This window comes from Benincasa hispida, chromosome 11 (genome assembly GCF_009727055.1).
Source record: "Benincasa hispida cultivar B227 chromosome 11, ASM972705v1, whole genome shotgun sequence".
Lineage (NCBI taxonomy): Eukaryota > Viridiplantae > Streptophyta > Magnoliopsida > Cucurbitales > Cucurbitaceae > Benincasa > Benincasa hispida.
The window spans coordinates 3,747,021-3,768,230 of record NC_052359.1 but is presented as its reverse complement, the minus strand read 5'-3'; the positions used below and the strand labels follow the sequence as shown (position 1 = coordinate 3,768,230).

At 37.1% G+C, this 21,210-nt stretch overlaps 1 protein-coding gene across 6 annotated transcripts; it reads right to left on the bottom strand.

Moving 5' to 3' along the window:
• Positions 1 to 322: 322 nt before the first annotated feature.
• On the bottom strand, positions 323 to 20,116 carry LOC120090225. Of its 6 annotated transcripts, none has more exons than XM_039047780.1 (17): positions 19,689 to 20,116; positions 16,787 to 18,579; positions 16,082 to 16,558; positions 15,186 to 15,338; positions 11,762 to 12,135; positions 11,187 to 11,644; positions 10,812 to 10,864; positions 10,589 to 10,696; positions 8,738 to 10,506; positions 4,872 to 4,980; positions 4,436 to 4,616; positions 3,447 to 3,514; positions 3,247 to 3,359; positions 2,687 to 3,164; positions 2,297 to 2,616; positions 712 to 808; positions 323 to 623 (listed from the first exon to the last, which is right to left on the bottom strand). In XM_039047780.1, the coding sequence occupies exons 2-17, from the start codon at positions 18,564 to 18,566 to the stop codon at positions 610 to 612; spliced, it is 6,552 nt and encodes a 2,183-aa protein (XP_038903708.1). In that variant the 5' UTR covers positions 18,567 to 18,579; positions 19,689 to 20,116; the 3' UTR covers positions 323 to 609. The 6 variants fall into 6 exon arrangements, with proteins under 6 accessions (XP_038903708.1, XP_038903706.1, XP_038903709.1 ...); XM_039047778.1 differs by having other exon boundaries at positions 16,787 to 18,576; XM_039047781.1 differs by having other exon boundaries at positions 19,716 to 20,116.
• Positions 20,117 to 21,210: the final 1,094 nt, after the last annotated feature.

The following is a 21,210-nucleotide window of genomic DNA, read 5'->3' as shown; positions in this document are numbered from 1 at the left end:
AAAGAAGAAAATAAAAAGATTGACCTACCAATTTATGGAAAACTTTACTGGTATGGTGGCCATAATATAAGAATGCAACATTACTCTTTGTTCCAAATTATTCAATGAAAACAAATTTTGGGCGGTACCTGAGCCTTCTGACCACATTCTTCAAGTGTACTCAGCAGTGCCAATGAGGGTAAACAGTAACAATTTAAATGCACTGAAGTCTCTATTTAACTCCGAAAGGGAACGAAGCGGAGTTAGATGCTTCGATTCTGAAATCACACAACACTAATGTGATATTATATATAGATCAAGGGGGTGGGGGAGATGACATAAATGGATAACCAAACTACCTTCTTTTGAATTCCAAGACCAACCTACAAGGAGAGTTTCAATATACATCCTGTTATGGTAGAGGAGGAGATTGAGAGAACACAAATGTGAGGAAACTTCAATCAATATGAACAACTAAAGCTAAACTTGTAGGAGTATACTAAGGAAGCAAGAGTTTCCTTTCCTACATTTATCTATAGTAAATACAACAATATAAACTACTGTTAAAGTCATTAATTATCGGCAGAGGATTGTTTCCTGGGCCTAAACCAAGTTTGCAACAGCCCCCCCTTAGATTTTGTTCCCTGTCACAATCAAGTAGTAAATTTTTGTCATGATGTAACGTTAATTTGAGGCAAAATTCTGAAGTGAATTTGGTACATCAGTTCTAACCTCTAGATGCATTCCTGTTCTGGCTTCGTTGACCTTTATCGTGTGAAATAGAAGGAATCTTTGAAATTGCTAATGAGCTTTGCAGTCCCTCTAATAACTGCAGAACCAAGATTCAGGATGCACACGCACGTTACACAACATATACGAGGGTACACCATACATAAAATACAGAACCAATGAATGAAACAAGTGAAGGAAAGAGGGAGAGAGAGAGAGAGAGAGAGAGAGAGAGAGACTCCTTCCAGCATTAGGCTTAAGGGAAACTAAATGAACGAGGAAAACAGTTGGATGACTAACAAGCAGTTGACTTCTATGAACAGATAATGACGATATATGCAGTTTTTTTTTAAAGAAAGAAGATCTTAATTATGATAATGATAATAATAATAATAATAATAATTATTATTATTATTATTATTATATTTGAAAGGAAACAAACACTTTTCATTGATAAAATGAAAAGATATTAATGCTCAAAAATACAAGAACTGCAAAGGGGAAATGGGAATAATAAAGAAATAGCCAAAAATTAAATCGGAAATGAGTTACAAGGGAAACATAAAAGCATTCCAAATAATGCAAATATCCTAAATAGAGTATCCATCCTACGAAGCCTTTAGAAAGAGAACACCAATAACTTTCACTGCATTATGCCACAAATCTTTGGAATTGACACCACAGCTAAATTAATTAATTATTGGAAGATGTTATCCTTAAATGAATTGACAAAAACCCATTGGATGTTGAAGAATGAGAAGAGACTCCACTGACAATGCTTCTTAACAAATAGGAGAAGATGTTGCCAAGTGCATATTATTTTAACTTTTAATAAAAATAATTATTTTTTATTTTATTTTTCTCATACTTGTGAGTGCCCAAGTCAGCTTGTACGTACTTCAACTAGTCTCGCAATGAAAACCGCATGGTGCCCACCACTACTACATTTTTTTAGATAAAAAACATTTCATTGATGAAAGTCTAACACTACTACATTTAGTTGCCAAGTAACTCAAAATATATTAAATCTTAGGCAGGTAGTCAACGTAACTCATTCCCTCTAAAGCTCTTTATTATTTGCATGCCCTTATTGACCACTAGACCAACAAATAGTGATTAATCTTAATGATTATTGTTATTTCTAGGCTTACTCATATAGGCCAAACCATGGCGGTTTATCTTAATGATCATTGTTATTTCATATTGTTAGTGATTAATCTTAATGATTATTGTTATTTCTAGGCTTACTCATATAGCCCAAACCATGGCGATTTATCTTAATGATCATTATTATTTCATATTGTCTAACAATACTTGAGTTCTGTAAATGATTTAAATATTACTATTTTAAAGTAAGGTTTATAACCTGAATATGTTCATGGCTAACATACAACCAAACTTACACCTACTGCAGAGCACTCAACGGTAACATGGATCCCTAAATCATTTACAATATTATATGAAGCAGTATAAATGATTCTATTCTCAAATGAAACTGCAAGCTCAAGAGATATGTGGAATAGCTCAATGACAAAAGAACAGAATCAACGTACAACAATTGATTAAAGTTCTTATTTCAAGGACTTACCCTTGACGTAGGCTGAATACGGCGGTTGGATCTACGTGGCTCAATAACATTGGAATTTGGTTTGGTAGGATTCCCATTGAAAACCTTTTCTTCCTCAATTTTTGTCAGTTTCCCAACTGCAGGAGCAAGTTTTCCCTTATTTGCTCGTTCTGGCTTCGTGTGAAATGAGGATGCTTTCTTGGGAGCATGTGCTGGGGGAAATAAAACCGAGCCCTCTGGCACTTCTTCAGTGCTACAGAAAGAAGGAACGTCCATTTGGTCGTTCTTCCCCAAAGTACTCTCATTCTGGCTTTCAGAATCCTTGGTAATAACTGCATGATCTGTTGCCAAAAGATTAAAAATCAGCAAAAGCATTTGCCAAATGTGACTCATTCTGTGGAATAGACCTACCTGATACACTTGGCTGCTTTCCAGACTTGACAGCCAAGGGCTTGGCATCGTTTACAGTTTTTTCCTTCGTTTCATATTTAGAAGTTCTTTTTAATCCTTTGGAAGTAGATCCGTGCGGCATCAAATACTTTGCCAATTTAGTTGAATCATTTGCTTCAGTAGTTCGAGTGTCTGCATCATAATGTTTGCTCACTTCCATAAATTTTCTCTTTTTTCCAGGCCTGGGAACACCAATAATCACTCTCGATGCCCCCTTCTGCAGACCAGTCCGACTTGTTTTTAATGGATTAGACTTGTTCTCACTTTGAGTATTCCTACCAATATTAAAAACTTTCTCATTTGCTGATATCAACAGCAAACTCGGGTCTGCTGTCTTAGCCAATTCTACATCCTCCACAATCGTTGGCATTTTATCCTTCCTTTTAACCTCTGCAGTTGGGCTGCCCAACTTCATGCGCTTTTCCTGAGGCACAACAATCTGAATCCAAGCAACTAAGCATATATTTCAACAGATTAAAAATTTAGAATCAGAGTCAAACAAATAAATATTTAGTAAGAACCTCATGAGAATAATCATTTACATACGAGCCGGAGAACTCAAACCATTCCCCATCTTTCCATATGAGAGAAGGCCGGAGATTCCAAGCTTTGATAGTGGACGTTTCGCCTTGAGCTGGAAGAACCAGATGAAGATTAATTTATAAAAAGGAAACAATCTTCATAAAAAAGGTCGGTTAAACTCTGAATCACAGTGACATGCCTGGAAAGCGGACAATGTATGTTGTTTCATCTTTTGCGTTCTTCTCAACCACCACTCCTTCATGCCAGCTGGGAAACAATAAACAAGCATCAGATTACAGATTGAGCTTGGGGTGATCTCCATAGCACCCACTGAAAATCTTTCTATCTTATAACAGTGTAGCAGTTGAAACTACTTGGTTAGGTAAGTGGCTAGCCCTTATAACAGTGAATTTTTGTGTAACTCCTTGGTCTCTGACCTATTTAAAGGCTCAGCCTCCTTTGTACCAGATGATTCAAGATAACAAAGAATTACTAGCTTTATGGCTCTTTTTTTGGTAAAAGAAACTGTTATTAATACTTGCTTCATGGCTCTTGACCAACCTTCATGCAAAATTACTTCAAAAGTTGAGTATCCTAAGGAATACAAGATTTCCCCTATGTTTGGGAGGGTGAAATGCTCACGATAAACTCCCGGATTTGAAACCCCTTCTCTCCTCTCCTCAAAGCTGATAAATGCAAAAGAGGTAAGTGCCGAAACTATTTGTTTGATACTCTTTCTCTAAGAACGCAGTGGAAACCTTAATAGTTATGGTTGCATACAAGATTTTGAAGATCACCCGGACAATATTGTGAAGTTATCAATAAAGATATAGTTCTTTTAAACGCAATTTACACTCTTCTTTAGGAAACTTGGCCCCAAAAACATAGGAGTTTTCCAGAAGATAGATAGGTAAGTAGGGAATCTATGTCATACTTCGTGACTTCATACAGGAGTATACCCATTCCCTCCTCACTGTATATTTCCTCGATGAAATAAGCACCCTTTGCTCTTTATAGTTTAACTTATTTAATTTTCAGTTGGAGATTTTTCTTGTAATTCACCCATAAGGTTTTTGGAGTTTTACTCCTCCATTTCATTTATCAATGAAAATGTTTCTTCGTCCAGAGAAAGAAAATTGTTTGCAATTAAATGAAGGGAAAAAATAAAAAGAAGAGAGAAAACCGCACCTGTTCTGCATCCATGCATCAACTTTGTCTCCAACCGACCAGATGTAGTCCCCTGCAGCTGCTCGGCGTCTCTTCCTTGTTCCTTCAGTCCGCATGGTAGTCATAGGACGAGAAATTCGAATTCTTGGCGCCATACCCCCTTGACCATCAAGAGCAACCCACTCCTTTAGTTGGCCAGATCCTGCACAAATAAAGTAAACAGTCTGCCGAGAGAAGATGGTAACTTACATGTTTTTGAAGTTCAATATACTCTCATTTTTAGCACAATATACTCTCATGAACTAATTTAGGAACAGAAACTGATAATAATAGTTTTAACGCCGCTTCTCTTGCAAGCAAGAACCAAATATTATTCGTTAGTCAATCTTAAGTAACACAGGCATAAAGATAAGGCCATCAGCGTACATTGTGTGCTTTGCTTGTGAACCAAGCTTACCTTCTTCAGGTTGAAGTTCAGTGTAGGACACGTAAGCTTTCCCTTCCTTCAAACTCAGCACACTAGCTGTGAACCAAGATGCTTTTAATCCATTCCCATCCTTGAAAACCTAATTCATAACCAATCAAGTCAATACAAGATCAAGAGTCTGTAGATTCCAATAAATTAGCAATAGATAATGAGAAATTTGATCAGTCCAGTCTGATGACATACTCAAGGGATTCAAAAGGAAGCAGAAAAATCTGCTGGAATTCTCCTTTCTTCTCTACCATGAGCAATGTTTTAAAAAACTTAAGGCGGCCTCAAAGCTTTTCCTCATGGAGACCTTGAGGTGGTATGAGGTGTGAGCCCCATTTTATATAGAATAAATAGAATGAAAATGTAAAACCATACCGGACTAATATTGCAGCATTTACATAGTTGAGCTTGATCAATTTTTCAATTAGAGCTAAAACCAATACCCAAAAACTAGGGAAATAAAGGAGAATACAGGGAGGGGAAAAAAGAATAAAAGCAAAGGAAAAAAAGTTGCAAAAAATAGTATATGAAAAAATACAGCAAATTTTTCAAAAAACAAAATAGAAGCAGAACTGCAAACCATACTTAAATTGAAGCATTTGAAAAATATCTTTCAGACTAATATTTGTTAAAAAAATTGTGACGCAGCAACGACCTCAGAAAAGACAGAAAATGAGAAAATGAAGAAAGATCAGACACCGGCGTATGTAATAATGAATAAACAAAAGAAATATGGAAAAAGAAGAAAAAAAAAAGTGGATGAAAGGAGAAAAGAAAAAGTGACATCTTTTTCCGCTTGTTATTTTTCGTATTTGAGGCAAAATTTGTTTTTTAGGGTATATAATGTGTTGGATTGCTTAAATCAGTAGACTGGTTAATCTTTTCCTAGAAAATCCCAATAAACAAAAGCCCATCACCGTCAACATCCCACCTCTTAATTAATTTTTTTTTTAATGTGTATCTCCTACCTTTCACTAAGGCTTACGCCTCTCATGCTTCAAAGGCATAAGTATACTGGTGCATGCCTCTATTCTTCAAGGTGTAAGCCTCTTTTTATCAGACATAGGCATAATCCTTGAAGTGTTATAAGGCCACCTCACCTCGAAGGATGCTTCAAGACTACGCCTCAAACAATTTTGAAAACATTGGTCATAAGAAATATTTGTATTTCTTTGATGATAAACATGCATCCTTCATCCCATTGATAAAATGAAATTATAAAAGAGGGTAAACATTGTCCAAGGATCACAAAAAAAAATTCCAATGGGCTATTTTAAATGTAAGGTTGTGTTCACGAAAGTAAAGGTGAAGATGAAAAGAAGAGCTCGTTGTGGTAAAGATACTAAGAATGTTATTTTATTATTCTTTTTTATATATAAGAAACATCAAAAGACTTCATTCCTCAAAAAACAGAAAACAACCTAAAAGGCAAAGGCACAAGACGTCCCATCCCCAAAAGGTGAGATTCTTTACTTGGCAAGTTCTTCATGGTCGTGTAAACACGATGGACAGATTTGTTAGGAAGATGCCTTCGCTGGTTGGGCCCTTTTTGCTGTATCCTTTGTCGAAAGACGGAGGAAGACCTGGACTATATTCTCTAGCATTGTGACTTTGCGAGTGGTATCTGTTTTCCAAATATTTGGTATGATGTATGCTCATCATAGAGATAGCAGGGCTATGATTGAGGAGTTCCTCCTCAATCCACCATTTAGGGAGAAAGGCCAGTTTCTTTCCTCCTCAATCCACCGTTTGGGGAGAAAGGCCGGTTTCTTTGGCTCGCTAGTGTGTATACAATTTTATGGGTTTTGTGAGGAGAGAGGAATAGTTGGGTCTTTAAAGGTATTGAGAAGGATCCTAGGGAGTTACAGTCCCTTGTGTGCTTTCATGTTTCTTAGTGGGCTTCAATTTCGAAGATTAATTTTAATTATTGTATATGCATGATTTTGTATAATTGGAGTCCTTTCTTGTAAAGGGAGCCCTCCCTTTTTTTGTGGGCTTGGTTTTTTGTATGTCCGTGTATTCTTTCATTTTTCTCATCTCCAAGACAAAAGAAGATCATCCAATCTACGTTGAGAAAGTGGGTGGTGTAGTACACTATGAATGCTTTTATCAAAGCATATCAAAAAAAGAGCAGAGCCACTTTAAATACAACATATTCAGAATTAGAGGTAATGGCAAATGGAGAAGTCTCCTTTCTAAAGGGGAAATACTAGCGTAATCAATTCTTAATAGCTTACCTAGTTATCATTTTTCTCTTCTAAGTGCCCGAAGATGTGATCAAGTCCATGGAAAAGATGATCACGAACTTCACATGGAATGGTGGTGTATAAACTATGTCGAAACTTAGTAAAGTGGGAATGGACTTCTCTAACCACAACCGAAAGAAATCACGAATAAGCTACAAATAGTATATCGGCATACATGACACCACAGCTTGAATCTAAGTATGTCGACCACATTCCAAAATAAACGCATACTTCTGGTCATGAAGTTGATGTTGAACCTTTTGAAGAACTGGCTGCCAAAAAGAGACTGCTTTGCAGTTACCCCCCAATGGAAGACCAAGATAAGTGCCAGAAATAACCCCTCATACAACCAAATTTTGTCAACAACCAATCCATCTTCTAATCAACCACATGAACCCCTAGAAGTTCAAATCAATTAATAAAGCCAGATGCCATTGTCTCTGATGTTGAAGCTGATAGATAATCCTAGAAGTTCGTGAAGCTGATGTTGAATCTTTTTGTAATTTTGCACAAAATACAACTTCTTGGAGGGCCTCTTTACATTCTAAACTCTTTCATAACCACAGCCTCCAGGCGATCATCGGTGACGGGAAGGCACTTGTCAAGTAATTTTGTGGGAGGGAGTTTCCTCTAGCTGACCTGGCTGCTCTTTTCAGCTTATTTTTATATATTCCTCTCAGTTTCCTATCAAATATATATACATTATTCACTCTCTAAGTAGATCCATGATGACTTTAGGTTTCCTCAGGCTCCAGGAAGTGTGCTTCTCCATTGTCTCAAAAAATATGGAGCCCCTCTTCACTTTGTCATTGCTGCTGCCCTTTCTCAATTTTTAGAGAGGATTCTTCTCAGTCTCTTTTCCAGTTTGGTGTTTTGCTGGCTTCTCAGTTTTTGATTGCTGTTTCAGTGGGTTGCGTTTGATTCTGTTCCACAGCTTGGCTTTCAACTTTTGTTTGAACCTGGTTTTAGTGTTGTTCTCAGTTTGTTTCTTTTGTTTTGGGCTGTTAGGCCACCTATCAAGCATGTGTACAAAAGGAGGGGCAAAAGGGGGCTTGTACCATCGACGGTGGGGTAGCTTTTAGTGGGCCCGCCACACGTCCAACAGGAGAATGTTGGTATTTAAATGTTTTGTTGGGCTAGGGTTAGTTATATTGTATTTTGTGCATGAACAGTAGTCTTGGTGGAGAGGGCAGCCCTCTTGGTTTTCTTGGCTGTAAGCTGGTGTCACGTTATTTGTTTGTATTTGAACTCTATTTCCCCTGTTCTGGAATTATCTCAACTTGAATACCATTTAAGTGAGGAAGAATCCTTACAGAGGCTTTTAGTTTTGTTTGTAATACCTTGTATATCTTCTTCTTTTTGTTGGTTCTTGTTTTATTTTCTCCCTTTAGGGGATTATATTCCCCAACACTTTCTTCTCATCAATCAATGAAACATCTTTTCTTGTTTTAAAAAAATGATCAGCAAATGTGGGTGCATGGACATAAGCATTTTAAATCACATTGGTACTCCTACTCATAGCTGCAGCAGCTCAAAAGAAGCAAAAAGAATACAGATCAACAATGAAGAGAAATTTTAAAATTATATATAACAATCTCATACCTCGACATGGGAACCTTCCTTGATGCTGCTTTGTTTTAAATCCTTAGCCTTTTCACACTCATCCTGGGAGGATCTTTCTCCAACTTCAGATTCTGGAACTACACCAATGGTTTTCGTCAGATCAGAAGCATTTTGGTCCTTCAGTCCTCTCAGATCCTTCTCACGAGGTGCTACACAACTTGTGATGCCGTCAACCAATTTGGGATGATTCTCAACAGAACCCACAGATATTTCTCCAGGAATTGATGACTTGGCACTGACACTTACCTGAATCTCATTCTTACTTGATGATCCGTCTCTAGGACGCTTAATTGCTGAGTTGGAACATCCTCCATTAACATCATCTGATCTCATAACCAGCTCAGAAGATACTTGAGGCGTTTTCCAATAACCATCTGGACCAGCTTCCACTAATTTGCCTAAGGGAAGAGGATCGCTCATAGCAACTAACTTTCCAGCTTGTGACACAGCTGCTGCTGCCAGCTCAGCAGCTTTGACAATGGCATCCACATTTTCAGCATGCTTAGAAGCAGCAGATGCTGCTTCAACCCTCTTTCTAGCTGCCTCCCTTGCGGCAAAAATAATAGAGCTGGAACCATTTCCACCATCTTCACCCCTTAAGATGGAGGCTGGAGTGGCCTTCCCTACGCCAACAGCACTACCATGAACAGAAAATTCATTGCTTTGACAGGGAACATCATGGCTAGACGAAGTAAATGCCTCATCAGCCATCAACTTTGCTTGACATGCAGCATTTGATGCCACATTGGCGGCGGCGGCCGCAGCCTTTGCGACAGCAGCAGCAGCTGCTATAGCAACAGCTGCAGAAGCTAGTTTAGCTTCGACGTCTGATACGAATTCTGAATTCTTCTGCCTGTCCAATTGACTCCACACTTCTGCACTGTGTTTAACAGCTTCAGATGCAAACAATGCAGCATCCTCAGCCACTTGCTTAGCCTCCCTAACCTTGCCAAGTGTTTCCTCTGAAAACATGGCTCTCCCTCTCAAATCTTGACCTGCACTCTTTGGGTGAGTTGTTGGACACAATGGAGGTGGAGATAAAATCAAATTCTCAGAAGCTCCCTTAGGGTGGACAGATGGAGATGTTGCAAGAGTAGAAATTGTAGTTGTAACTACAGCTGGCACTGGTTTTAAATGAGGTTGAACCTGCATAGTTATAAGGCCAGGCTCCTCAGCAACTGTATTCTTCTTTCTTCTTCTCATTTTTGAATCAGTGGAATTTTGCCCCGTGGTTACTGACACCTTTTTTAACTCAAGCAGAGGGGAGGCTCCAGTCAATACATTACCAGGAGTTCCACCATGAACCATAGAACCAGAGGGCTTCATGGCAGACGATTGTGACACAGATGATTCCTTTACTGGTGTTAAATGAACAGGCTCAGTAATTGGCAAACCAGAAAATCGTGCACTGGAGTCAGGTGTCGAAGTCTGAGTAGCAACCCAGGTACTATGGAATGGAGCCTGAGAAAACCATGAAAGATTATGACCAATAAAGTTCCTGACGGGAGGAGTCTGATACGGATGTAACGGAGTCAGTGCTTGTTGATAGTCTATAACGGGACTTCGAGGCACAATACTAGATTGCAGAGCATTGGAAGGTGTGGAAATACTCCAGAGTGGTGAGGAAAGAGGGATCATAGGACTTAACACTGTTGATGTACTCTTACTGCTAACTCGACTAACTGGAGGAGATATAATTTTACTTTGCAGTGTACTTTGTTTACTTGCTTGCTCAGTACTTCTGCCACCTGCAAAACAAATCCTCAAATTCAAAACGAGAGAGGGAGAGGGAGAGATAAGCCTAGAAATGTATAAAATGCCTCAAAATACCAGACTGTGATTGTGAAGGTGTCTCTGGATTAATAGGCTGAGACTTTTTTCCATTAAGCCTGTCTACACACGTACGCCAAGCATTCTCCCAAAGGTTTGTTCCACCATCTGAATGTAAGAATCACACAAGTAAATCACACAAGTAAAAAAAAAAAAAGTGGCACCCATATGGTGAACCATGATGAATATTGGGGGAGGGGGGGGGGGGGGGGGGAGATTTTACCGGGTCCTCCAAATGCAGACAACATGTACGCCTCGTCTGGTGCTGTACCTTGACTGCAGTAACGATTAAATCCATAAAAATCACTTAGGAGAAAGGAGCTTAATAATAAGGAAAGAGGAGCTCAACCAAACAAACTACATGAGAAATTTTCTGTGCCTTATTCAAAAGGATGAAGTCCCTTTTTGCTTTCTATCTTTTTTTTTTTAAACAGGACAAGACTTCCTCTTAAATTTTTCTAATGTAATGAAAGGTGGAAAATTACGATGACTTTTAGTTCTGACACTGATACCTCTGAACATCTACACACAACTGAAGAGAAAGCTATAGTTTCATTGAGCTGTTCTAAGGACAAGAAACATAAAATGAAGGACTCACATCAAAGCTCCATAAACAAATATCTGAGCACGCAATTGAACTTGTTGCAAGTCTGTGAAAGGCTGTTGAAACATTGGGGATGGGGAGGCAGAATTGTTCAAGTCTGGAATGCTAGTAGTTGAAGCACCAATAAAGACAAATGGTTTTGCACCACTAGACTCCACATGTCCATGATGTTGCATCTCATTAGACTGTGCAAGCTGGAAAATTCCAGGATTGTTTATGGTGGTACTGTTAGATTTCTCTACTTTCTCTGATTTCTTCGTGTGACTTCCCTTTGTAGATGACTCTTTCCCCAATCCTTTGGCAGCACGCCTAGGTTTACGCTCAGGAGTGCCCTTGGAACGAGCACGTGCAACTTTCGCCTCAGACACATGAGGGCTACTGTGTGAAATTTCCTCAGCACTCTTGATGTCCAATTTGGATAGGCCAGAAGATGATTGGGGTCCCTCCACAACCTTCAATTAAAATAATCCATGATATAAAGAGAAATTTTCCCGTGTACAGGAAGATAATATGAAGGAAAAATAATATAAAATCTAATAGGAACCGATGACATGAAAGAAAAGAATCACCAAAGATGCACTAGCTGCTGTTGCAACTACAATGCCAGAATCATTTTTTGGCAGATCTTCCAATGAACGGGACTCAAAGGTAAGAGCCGTCTCACTTTCAGAGGCAATATTTCCTTTGGGCAACTCGGAACCAGATGATGCATTACCAACCAGCCTATCCTTGGCCTCTGCAGCTTCAACATTCTTACTTGCTGGTCCCTTATTGCAATCCTTTACATCTGGATCATGAGCAACCACGGCAGTTTTGACAACATCAGGTAAATTAGGAGGAGGCTTATCAGCAGTAGAATTACCATTCCCCATCACAGACATCTGTTCATGTGATTGAGGAAAGGCAGCAGAGCATAATGAACCTTCCTTTTTGCCTGCATCACCTGCAATTGAATAATAGGAGAAAATTCAAGTTTTAAGAAAATTTGGAAATTATATACAAGAAGATCAATAACATTTCCAACACCACACCGCAAAAACAAGAATCAATTAATGTCACTTCATCTTGAGGAGAGACTAAATGCCTTTTTGATATTTCTACATATGCTCAAAATGTAGTCTGGTAAACGCACGTTCTTTTCCATGCAAAACAATGTAATTCATGTCATAAAGAGCATTCAACAGAAGCAATCCAGAATTTCTGTACAAAATGATGAACTGAACATGCAGGAGTATAAGGTTCAATTTGACAATTTTGATCTAAGTCTAGTTACATTTTTTTGGTTGGTAAGAAGCGGCACTTTTATCAATAAAAATGAGAATCCAAGGAATCAGTATAACAACACTACTAATTGGAGGGAGAGAGATCTCATAGGGGTTGTTACAATCACATCTCAAACTTTTGATTTGAGTAATTACTCCGAAAGTCATGTTATCATTGCAGTCAACCCTGTAATAGTAATGATAATAGTATATATATAAAAAAAATTAAAAGAAAACCCTATAAAATTGAACTTGAGGTCACAATTGTAACATCAATCTATTGAACGGATCCTATTCATGTAAGGTCATAAAAACTATGATATTAACCATGAAAATAGATTATTCAATATTCATCGATCAAAAGCTTCTAATCAATTGATTAAGGAAAATCTTGTTTGATACTTGTTGCTAGATTGGTGTCGACGTGATCGTTGGTGTAGAACTAGTTATTGTTTATCACACTTGTCAATCTCAGAAGGAATGGAAATTGTAAGAAAAATTAATGCTTGCTTGTCATAGATATATTTAAAAGGATAAATTGCTTCAATAACTCCTAAACCATATTGACTGTTATTGTTGCACTGAAACTTTCAATTTGGACAATTAAACCCTCCATCTTGCATAAATGTAAAAGTTATGTATTTTGATCGACCATTGTAAAGATTCCACTGGATGAGAGAGAAACGTATCCCTTACTCTAAAATAATGTGTCCCTCTCTATCAAACTTCTCCCTCAGTAGAACTATATCTCTCTACCGCATTTTTTTTTTCTCTTACATACACACACACACACATTCTTCAACCTCTTTTAACATCTCTGCTCCCTAGACAAGCTCTCTTCTTTCTTTAACATGCTCCTCTCTCTATAAAGTCTCTTCCCGAGGTGCATTAGAGGGAGGTAAAGATATAACAAAACATCCTGGAGAGAACTCTAATTAAGATAGATAAAATGGTAGGGGTGTTCAAAAAATCTGACAACCCAAAAAACATAAACAACCCAGCCAAAATCACAAAGGCTGGATTGGGTTAGCCAAATTCTTGATTTTTTTTGGGTTGGGATTTTTGGTTTGATTCAGTTCACAGGTTAAAAAAAATAAATTCCTAGTTTATCATATACATATATATATATATATATTTAGTCGTTAGGGTTTGGTTCTTTTTCATGTTTCAACCACCCACTTCCTTTTCTCATTTACTCTCTCCTCCCCCCTCCTCTCTCTTCAACAACCTCTCTCCCTGCCCTTCTCTCTTTGACAATCCGTCTCTCTCCTTTTCCACTCTCTTTCACAACCCTCTCCATTTGTCGATTGTCATACGGTACTATGACGACAACGTCACCATTCAGTCCAACCAAGAGGCGCCTCACCATCATCAATTGATTCAAGTATTAAAGCCTAAAACTTGAGTCAACCCGGTAATATTGAGGTCGGGCTGGGTTTACTCTACTTAGGTTGGTGGGCCGAGGAACTAACCAAACCCTAAAAGGTTGTCCCTTCCCCTTCCCCTCCAAACAAATTTTCTTTTATTATTAAATTTTAATTTTAATTTATTTAAAATTTAAAATTAAAAAAAAAAAAAAAAGAAAAAAAAAAGTCAACCCAACTCAATTTGTGTACATCCAAAAATAGGTAGCCAACACGAACACTACCCAATTGGTTAAGGTATTATAATCTCAACCAGTCCAATGGTTTCTTTAGTTTGAAAGAAATTATAGACCTTTTCATGGTCAAGAAACGAATGGGGATGTCTTTTCGGATATGGTTACCATTATTTGCTTTCTACTCGGTCTTCTACTTCAAAGTATTTTTGCAATTATAGCCTAGCTTAGATTTACACTAGTTGGACTTCTTTTTAGGGGTAGAAACAACAACTTTCATTAAGAAAGAATGAAAGACTATAGGGCATACAAAAAACAAACCCACAAAAACCCCATTAAAGAAAAGGTTTCCAACTAGGTAAGATATTTCCTAGAGTGTAATTACAGAAAGCCTTTGAAACCGAAGGCTAAAGAGAAACATGAGCCTCATCAAAGACCAAACCTCTCTAGGGTCCCTCTCCACACCCCTAAACACTCTATTGTTTCTCTCACCCCAAAGATCCCACAATAAAATGCACGCCTTCGCAAACCAAAGAAAGTGACCCTGCTCTTTGAAAGGTGGATAGAGAAACACTCTAGTTGGGCTTCTTTTTTGTAACTCATGGGTGAAGATATCTCATCTCACCCTCCTTTTTTATTTCTCTTTTTAAATACTGAAAGTTTTGTTTCTTTTCTTATCAAAAATTAATAACAATAATAACCTCAACAAGTCAAATGTCTGAACCGTTATCCCCACATATTGTTGAACTTGAAGAAGAATGGATAAAATGGATAGAGAAGGGTATCAGTATTGTGAACTGAAGAGAAAAAAAAACAAACAAACAAACAAAGGGAAGAAAGACAAAATATGCTGCAAGATATCAGCATAGAAATCTCAGTGGGAAGTATGAAAGACAAATTTGTATGGCCGAATATAACATTTCATATACGAATGGACCAGAGGACTATAATGCTAAAGAAGTTCCATAAAATCAACCAAGAAATAAACAGCCAACAAGCAGAAGCTCCCAGCTGAAACAGGAAATTGCCACCAAACTCAAAATTCAAACTTCAAGGGGGGGGGGGGAAATCAAATAATTTAGCGTCGCATATATTTTCACATGCATTTAGAAGTTGTATGATTTGGTTACTCACTGTCAACAATGTTCACTGCAATAGCCTGCTGACAATTGTTTCCCACAGATTCTGAAACAACTCTAATATTTTCCTGATCTTTCTGATAACTATCAAGTGTTTCTCCTGGCAGTGGAGTTAAAGACTTGGCATCAAGCGGAGAAGATTTTTCATCTAAAGAAAAAATCATTTAACAACTTGATCATAAGAAACGAAGAAAAGATTCACTGACATAATTATGCAAGTTAAGCGATCCAAACCAACATTATTAGTAAATTCAAATGTCATGAATTAAGGATTTTAAACAGAAGGAAATCAGATAGCTACTGGTAGCAAAACACATTTTCATTTATAAAAAAACAAAAAATCAAAAACAAAGAAAACAAAAGCTTTTGCAATCAGCAGAGTTCTACGGGTGACTTGAAATCATCGTTGCATCGGCAAGGGCATCATTACTTTGTAATCATCCATTATGAATATAGCAGAAGAAGAATGTGGCTACCATGCACTAAGGCTAAGATACATAGTAATCACGTGATAATATTTTATACACGAGTCTCTCATCTTTGACTATTTACATTGTGCAATTTTTAGTCTATAGAAAGCTAAAGGGGAAGAGTAACGGTCTATAAAGAAAAAATAAATCTAACTCAACTAGAAAACGTATTGGTTATTACTTATTAGACTGAAGTCAAGCACTTCCAGTTACGATTTAATCAAGATGCTCTCAGGACATGACTTCTACTTCAAGCCATTCTCATTCTTTCCTTTAATACAAAATGTAGGAAGACTTGGCCAGAAATAAATAAAGGAAAAATATTAAATTCGCTTCAGTTTGTAATAAAGAAATCTAAAAATTTAATTTCACAAAGACACTTAAAAAGTTGAAAGTAAATTGAAAATCCAAGCTGGCACACCTGACTTTTTAACACCACTATCACATGCTTTTGCAGTTGACTTTGAAAAGGCTGGATCAATGTGCATTTCCTGTACGCAGTCTTGGATAACATTACTAGGAATGTCTGCCTGAGGTATAGATTGGCTCTCTCTGTTGCAGTCATCGGAATTCGAATTCTTTGAAATAGTTTGATCAATACTTTCACCAAATCCCTGGCCAGTAAGGACACAAGTGGATTTTTCAGCTTCAGAAAGAGGATGAAATTTCCCCATAGGTTGAGAAGTATCCAACAGAGGAAAACTTCCTTCAGCAGGAATTATCACACCACTTTCTTCCTTGCTATCTGATGGAGTAAACTCCACCACAGCAGGTTGCAACTGGTCCTCTTTGTCATCAGCATCTTTTATGTCTGTCAAAGCATCAACTACAGGTAAGGAGTCACCCTGTGATGTGTCACATGTTCTCACATTGGCATCCTCAAATGTAGAAACTGACACTGCAATCAAAGGGAAAATGAGAAAAAGAAAATCAACTGGCTCAATATGCATATACAATTTCTTTTTATATAAGAAACAATTTTGTTGGTGTATGAATTTGCAAAAGGAGGAGAAGAAAACACCAATCCAAAAAAAAGTTAGAATAAACTTCTCCAATTGGCCAAAAGTGAAGCATAACTACATGACCTATAGAACATCCACAAAAATTATATTCGAACAGCACGTACCTGATTCATCACCAGCCTTAGCACTGTACTCTAATTTCGTATCTATCGTCCCACTTTCTACACCACTCTCTTGAAAAGACAAGGATACAATTCTCTTATCTTTGACAGGAGACTCAGCAATCTTGCCATTCACACTAATAGAATCAGAAGACAACCTCACTTCTTCCTTGCAACTGGCATGTTCGACATGGACATTACCCGACTGGCACAATTTAGTTTCCTCACATAATTGCGTTGATTCAGCCACAGTCGTAGGTGGCAAATGGCCTTCAGAATATAAATTTTCTATGGGGAGTGTGCAACTACGAACATCTCTTGAACTGATAAAACCATGTCCATCCTTTGTAAATTTATCCGGAATATCTCTTATATGACCAATGTTGCTTTCACCAACCTTAGAGGCATTACTTTCCTCGATAGCAGATGCAGAAAACTCGGACTTACTAGTTTGTATCTCAGTACCTGAGGGAAAACATTGCTGGTCTTCGCTAATTATTTCTTGTGCACAAGCCATCTGCCCAACTGAATCAATCTTAGGCCCTTGAAAGGCACAAACTTCTGCATTAATGTTTTTCCCCTCACCTGCAGACACCTCAGTTCTAGCATCACCTTTAACAACTGTAGGTAATACCTCACACATGTTTTCTTTAGACGGATTCCCAATCTCCACATTTGAACACAAGACCTTATCATCAAACTTGTCAGTTTTAGAAGGAACTTCAGGCATAACCTCTTCACTACCTGAATGGAATACACAATCCCCCTTCAAGGTCATATTTGCATCGGACTGCAAAGTAGCAATACTAGATTCAACGACCAATCTGTCTACAGGAACTGAGGGTGATAAAACATGGTTTTGGTCTTCTTTACTCGACTTGTGTGAATTGACCACTTGTTCAATATTTCCAATATATGTATTAACAGGATTCTCGGATAAATCTTTTATTTGTTGTTCAATCTTCTGACTGCTCAACTTTCCACTACCTTCTTGCGTGCAAGTAACCAAATCATTTATATGCTTTCCATAAGCAGAAAAATCATCTTGCCCTTTATCTTCCACTGATATGGCAACTGAAGTATTAATTTTTTGCTTACTTTCATCAATACCTGAACTTCCCTCACTTGCTGGCATATCTACAATTTCATGGGCAACACCAGGATCAACCTCAACTAAACTTCTATCAACAGTACAAATCTCTTGAAATTCAGTAGGATCATCCCTTTGAGGTTGTTGTTGCTCCCCTCTTATGTCCTCATTAACAACATGCAATTCCTCAAGACTTATATTTGATAGCAATGTAGGCTGTAAGTCGCCCATTTCACCGAAACTACTACCGTCATCTTTTAAAGTAGGGTCCATTGGGTTTGTTAAGTAGTCCAATTTTTCACGAGCATTTGACTCGCCAGTAACAGTTGGTGCCAGATTAATATCTTCCTGCCCAACAGATTTCAATAACATTTCAACAGATTCAGAGGAAGTGGCCTCAGACCAAACATTCTTTCGCCTCAATATAGAACAAGATTCTGCTGCACAAGAAGTAAATCCTATCCCACTACTTCCACGGGAATAATCTTCAATCCACTGATTATCTTCGTTATTCTCAATACCTAAGAACACCTCAGGTTCAACCAAACTATCAAATCTCACATGCCCCTGAAGGGTGTCATCAAAATCAAACTTTGGGAGAGCATATTGTCGAAGAACAGGAGGAAATTTGGCACTTCCTTCACCAGCTAAATGAAGATTCTGGCTTTGAAAGTCATTGTCATCATAATCCATGGGTTTATCTCTGCTTTAGAAATGATTTGGAAAAAAAATATTAAGAGAAAAGGTAGTTGATATGGTAATAATCTTTTTCAAATTTATAACAAATTCTTCTTAAGAAATTAAAGAACTTTCAAAATCCAAAAATCACTCTTAAGAATTTTCAAAGTGAGTAAAATACCGCCATAATGCAACTTGAGTTATTACTAGAAGTCCTTCATCTAGTGATTGGACTTGTTTAGTCATCACAGAAATGAAGTCTTATTATAACTACGATTCATTCCTAATTAGTTTAGTGTAACTCAATTCTTTTCTTCACAACTCATTCTTTTTTTCTTGAACTTCAACTCTTCCTCAATTTTTTCTTTAAACTCATAATCCCCCTAGAACAAATACTCCATCCTTTCATGCCAATTTTTACCCAAGAAGGAATATTATGGGGTGGGAGAGGAATACATTGTTTTAATGAAAAAGAAGAGTCAACAATTCCAATATTAATTTACATCGTTCGAGTTCCTAATTGCAGCTTAAATCTCCTTGTTGCTAATTGGAGATATACTTTGTAATCCCATTTATGGGCCTTTTGTTTCTCTTTGGATATTTCTTTCATTAATTAAATTGTTTCTTATTAAAAAAACAAAAACAAAACAAAACATTTACATAGTTAGAATCAACAATAGCAACAGAAACTACCAGATACCCAAGCTATAAAATTGTTCGTTGATGCAACACATGGGACCCAATTACCATACCTAGTACACATATCAATTGGCCATATACTCTCGGATAAAACCTTCTGAGTAGAAGAATTAGTATGAGAAACTCCCCCAAACCCCATATTCACGTAGCTCCTGGACACGAACCCAACATTCCACCGCATTGGCATTTGGCATGTATCAAAAACCCACACCAAAGTCTCAACAATTAATGAAAAACCAATCTCAGGACAACTTCAAATAACTTCCTCAAGAAGTTTATTGGAAGAGGAAAAAAAAACCAGCCTAACAGCTCATCGATTCAAACCAGACCAAAAGACATACTCATTATAAACAATTGAAACAAAAAGAAAAACCATATGATAAACGAGCCCAGAAGAATATTTTTTGGGGGGAAAAAAAGAAAAGAAATGAACAGTACCAGAAGAAGTAAGTCTAGAGACGCTACCTCCCTCCATCCGGTGACGAAAACCAACCCGTTTGATCTCAACTATTCCCTTGTCTCACAGTCATCTACTGCTTCAAACAAAAACCCTAGGCTTCAATGAGTCTCGACCGAGCAACGAAGTATAAGCAGTCGCAACACTAACTGCTCAAACGGAAATAGAACGAGAAAACCCTAACTGCATTCAGCGATAAATCCAATAGACTGAATAAAAGCAATACAACAAACTTTGGCTTCTCCGAGCATCAAAATTAGGGTTCCGGCAAATCGACGGTGATGAAGTGATGTCAGAAGAGTGAGATGAAGTCGAAAAGACAGAGGAGAGAGAAAGAATGAGAGAGAGAGAGAGACAGAGACAGAGACAGAGATAAGAAAAGAGAAAAGAGAGCGTTGAGACCCTTTTTTTCTTTTTTTTTTAATAATTATAATTTTGGGTTTTCAGTATAGCTGCAATCGAGCCGAACTTTTTTCCTTTTTTTTCTTTTTTTTTTCCTTTTCGTTTAAGCAAAATAATAATTATTAAAATAAAAAATGTGAACCAAAGAGAACAAGACACGTGGCACCTTGATGTTGGTGAGAGATGGTACATTTTTCGAGCTCGGCTAAGTACAGTTATCTTCATTACACAAAAATATAATGAAATAAAATAAACAAACTTACTTTTTAGTTTAAATTCGACTGCCAATGAAAAAGGTTAAAAAGTTTATCGTATTATTTTATGTTATTATTTATAAATTTTTGCTCTTTTTTTTACTCATGTTTAATTTTATTTCATTTTTTTAATCGAATTTTACTTTGATTTTTAAGGGTTTTTTTTTTTAAATGTGATATGAGATTTGGAAAAGAAGAAGGAAACAACATAGTTGCTAGAGAACAATACACAAAACAACGAGAAGAACATAATAAAAATTGATAATAATAAAATCAACGTGGACCGATGAAAAGGTTCTTATACATGGAGGTTGTACTATGGTCTCCGTGTGACTTATAAACCTAAAACAATAATAAGAGAAGGGTGATCTGTTATCGACCGAAACTAGCAGTAGTGATAAAAATCTCTAGTCTCATTCCCTTCTATAAGAAAAAAGGCGTGGTTAAGCAACAAACAAGAAGAACCAATTGAAAACGAGACAAAGCATTTGACAAAACGACGAGATTGGTCAAATGGTTAATAGATTAACCCAACTCATGTATGGTCATTTTTCAACAACAAAAATAATAAAATAATAAAAAGTAACTATCGTATGATAGGGAACTATCCTATTTGAGTATTCATAATCCCTAGTCTCATACAAATTTTAGTTTTATATACATGGATTCTGAACTTGAAATAAGTAATTAAGACATAGTTTAATAATAATTTCATTCTCAATCTTATGTTTTTTGTATTTTGGGTTTGTTTCTTCCCAATTTATCTATTCTGGTTTTTTGCACATCTTAAAGACACACTTTAACTCAAAGTCATATTCTAAAAATAAAAACATGTTTTTTAAAATTC

Excerpts from the sequence above, each read along its gene's own strand:
- LOC120090225 (XM_039047776.1), bottom strand. Across the intron at positions 12,136-15,185 it reads TGCAGTGAACATTGTTGACA|GTGATGCAGGCAAAAAGGAA; the intron begins GTGAGTAACCAA and ends ATTCAATTGCAG. Across the intron at positions 809-2,296 it reads GTATTCAGCCTACGTCAAGG|TTATTAGAGGGACTGCAAAG; the intron begins GTAAGTCCTTGA and ends TTGGTTCTGCAG.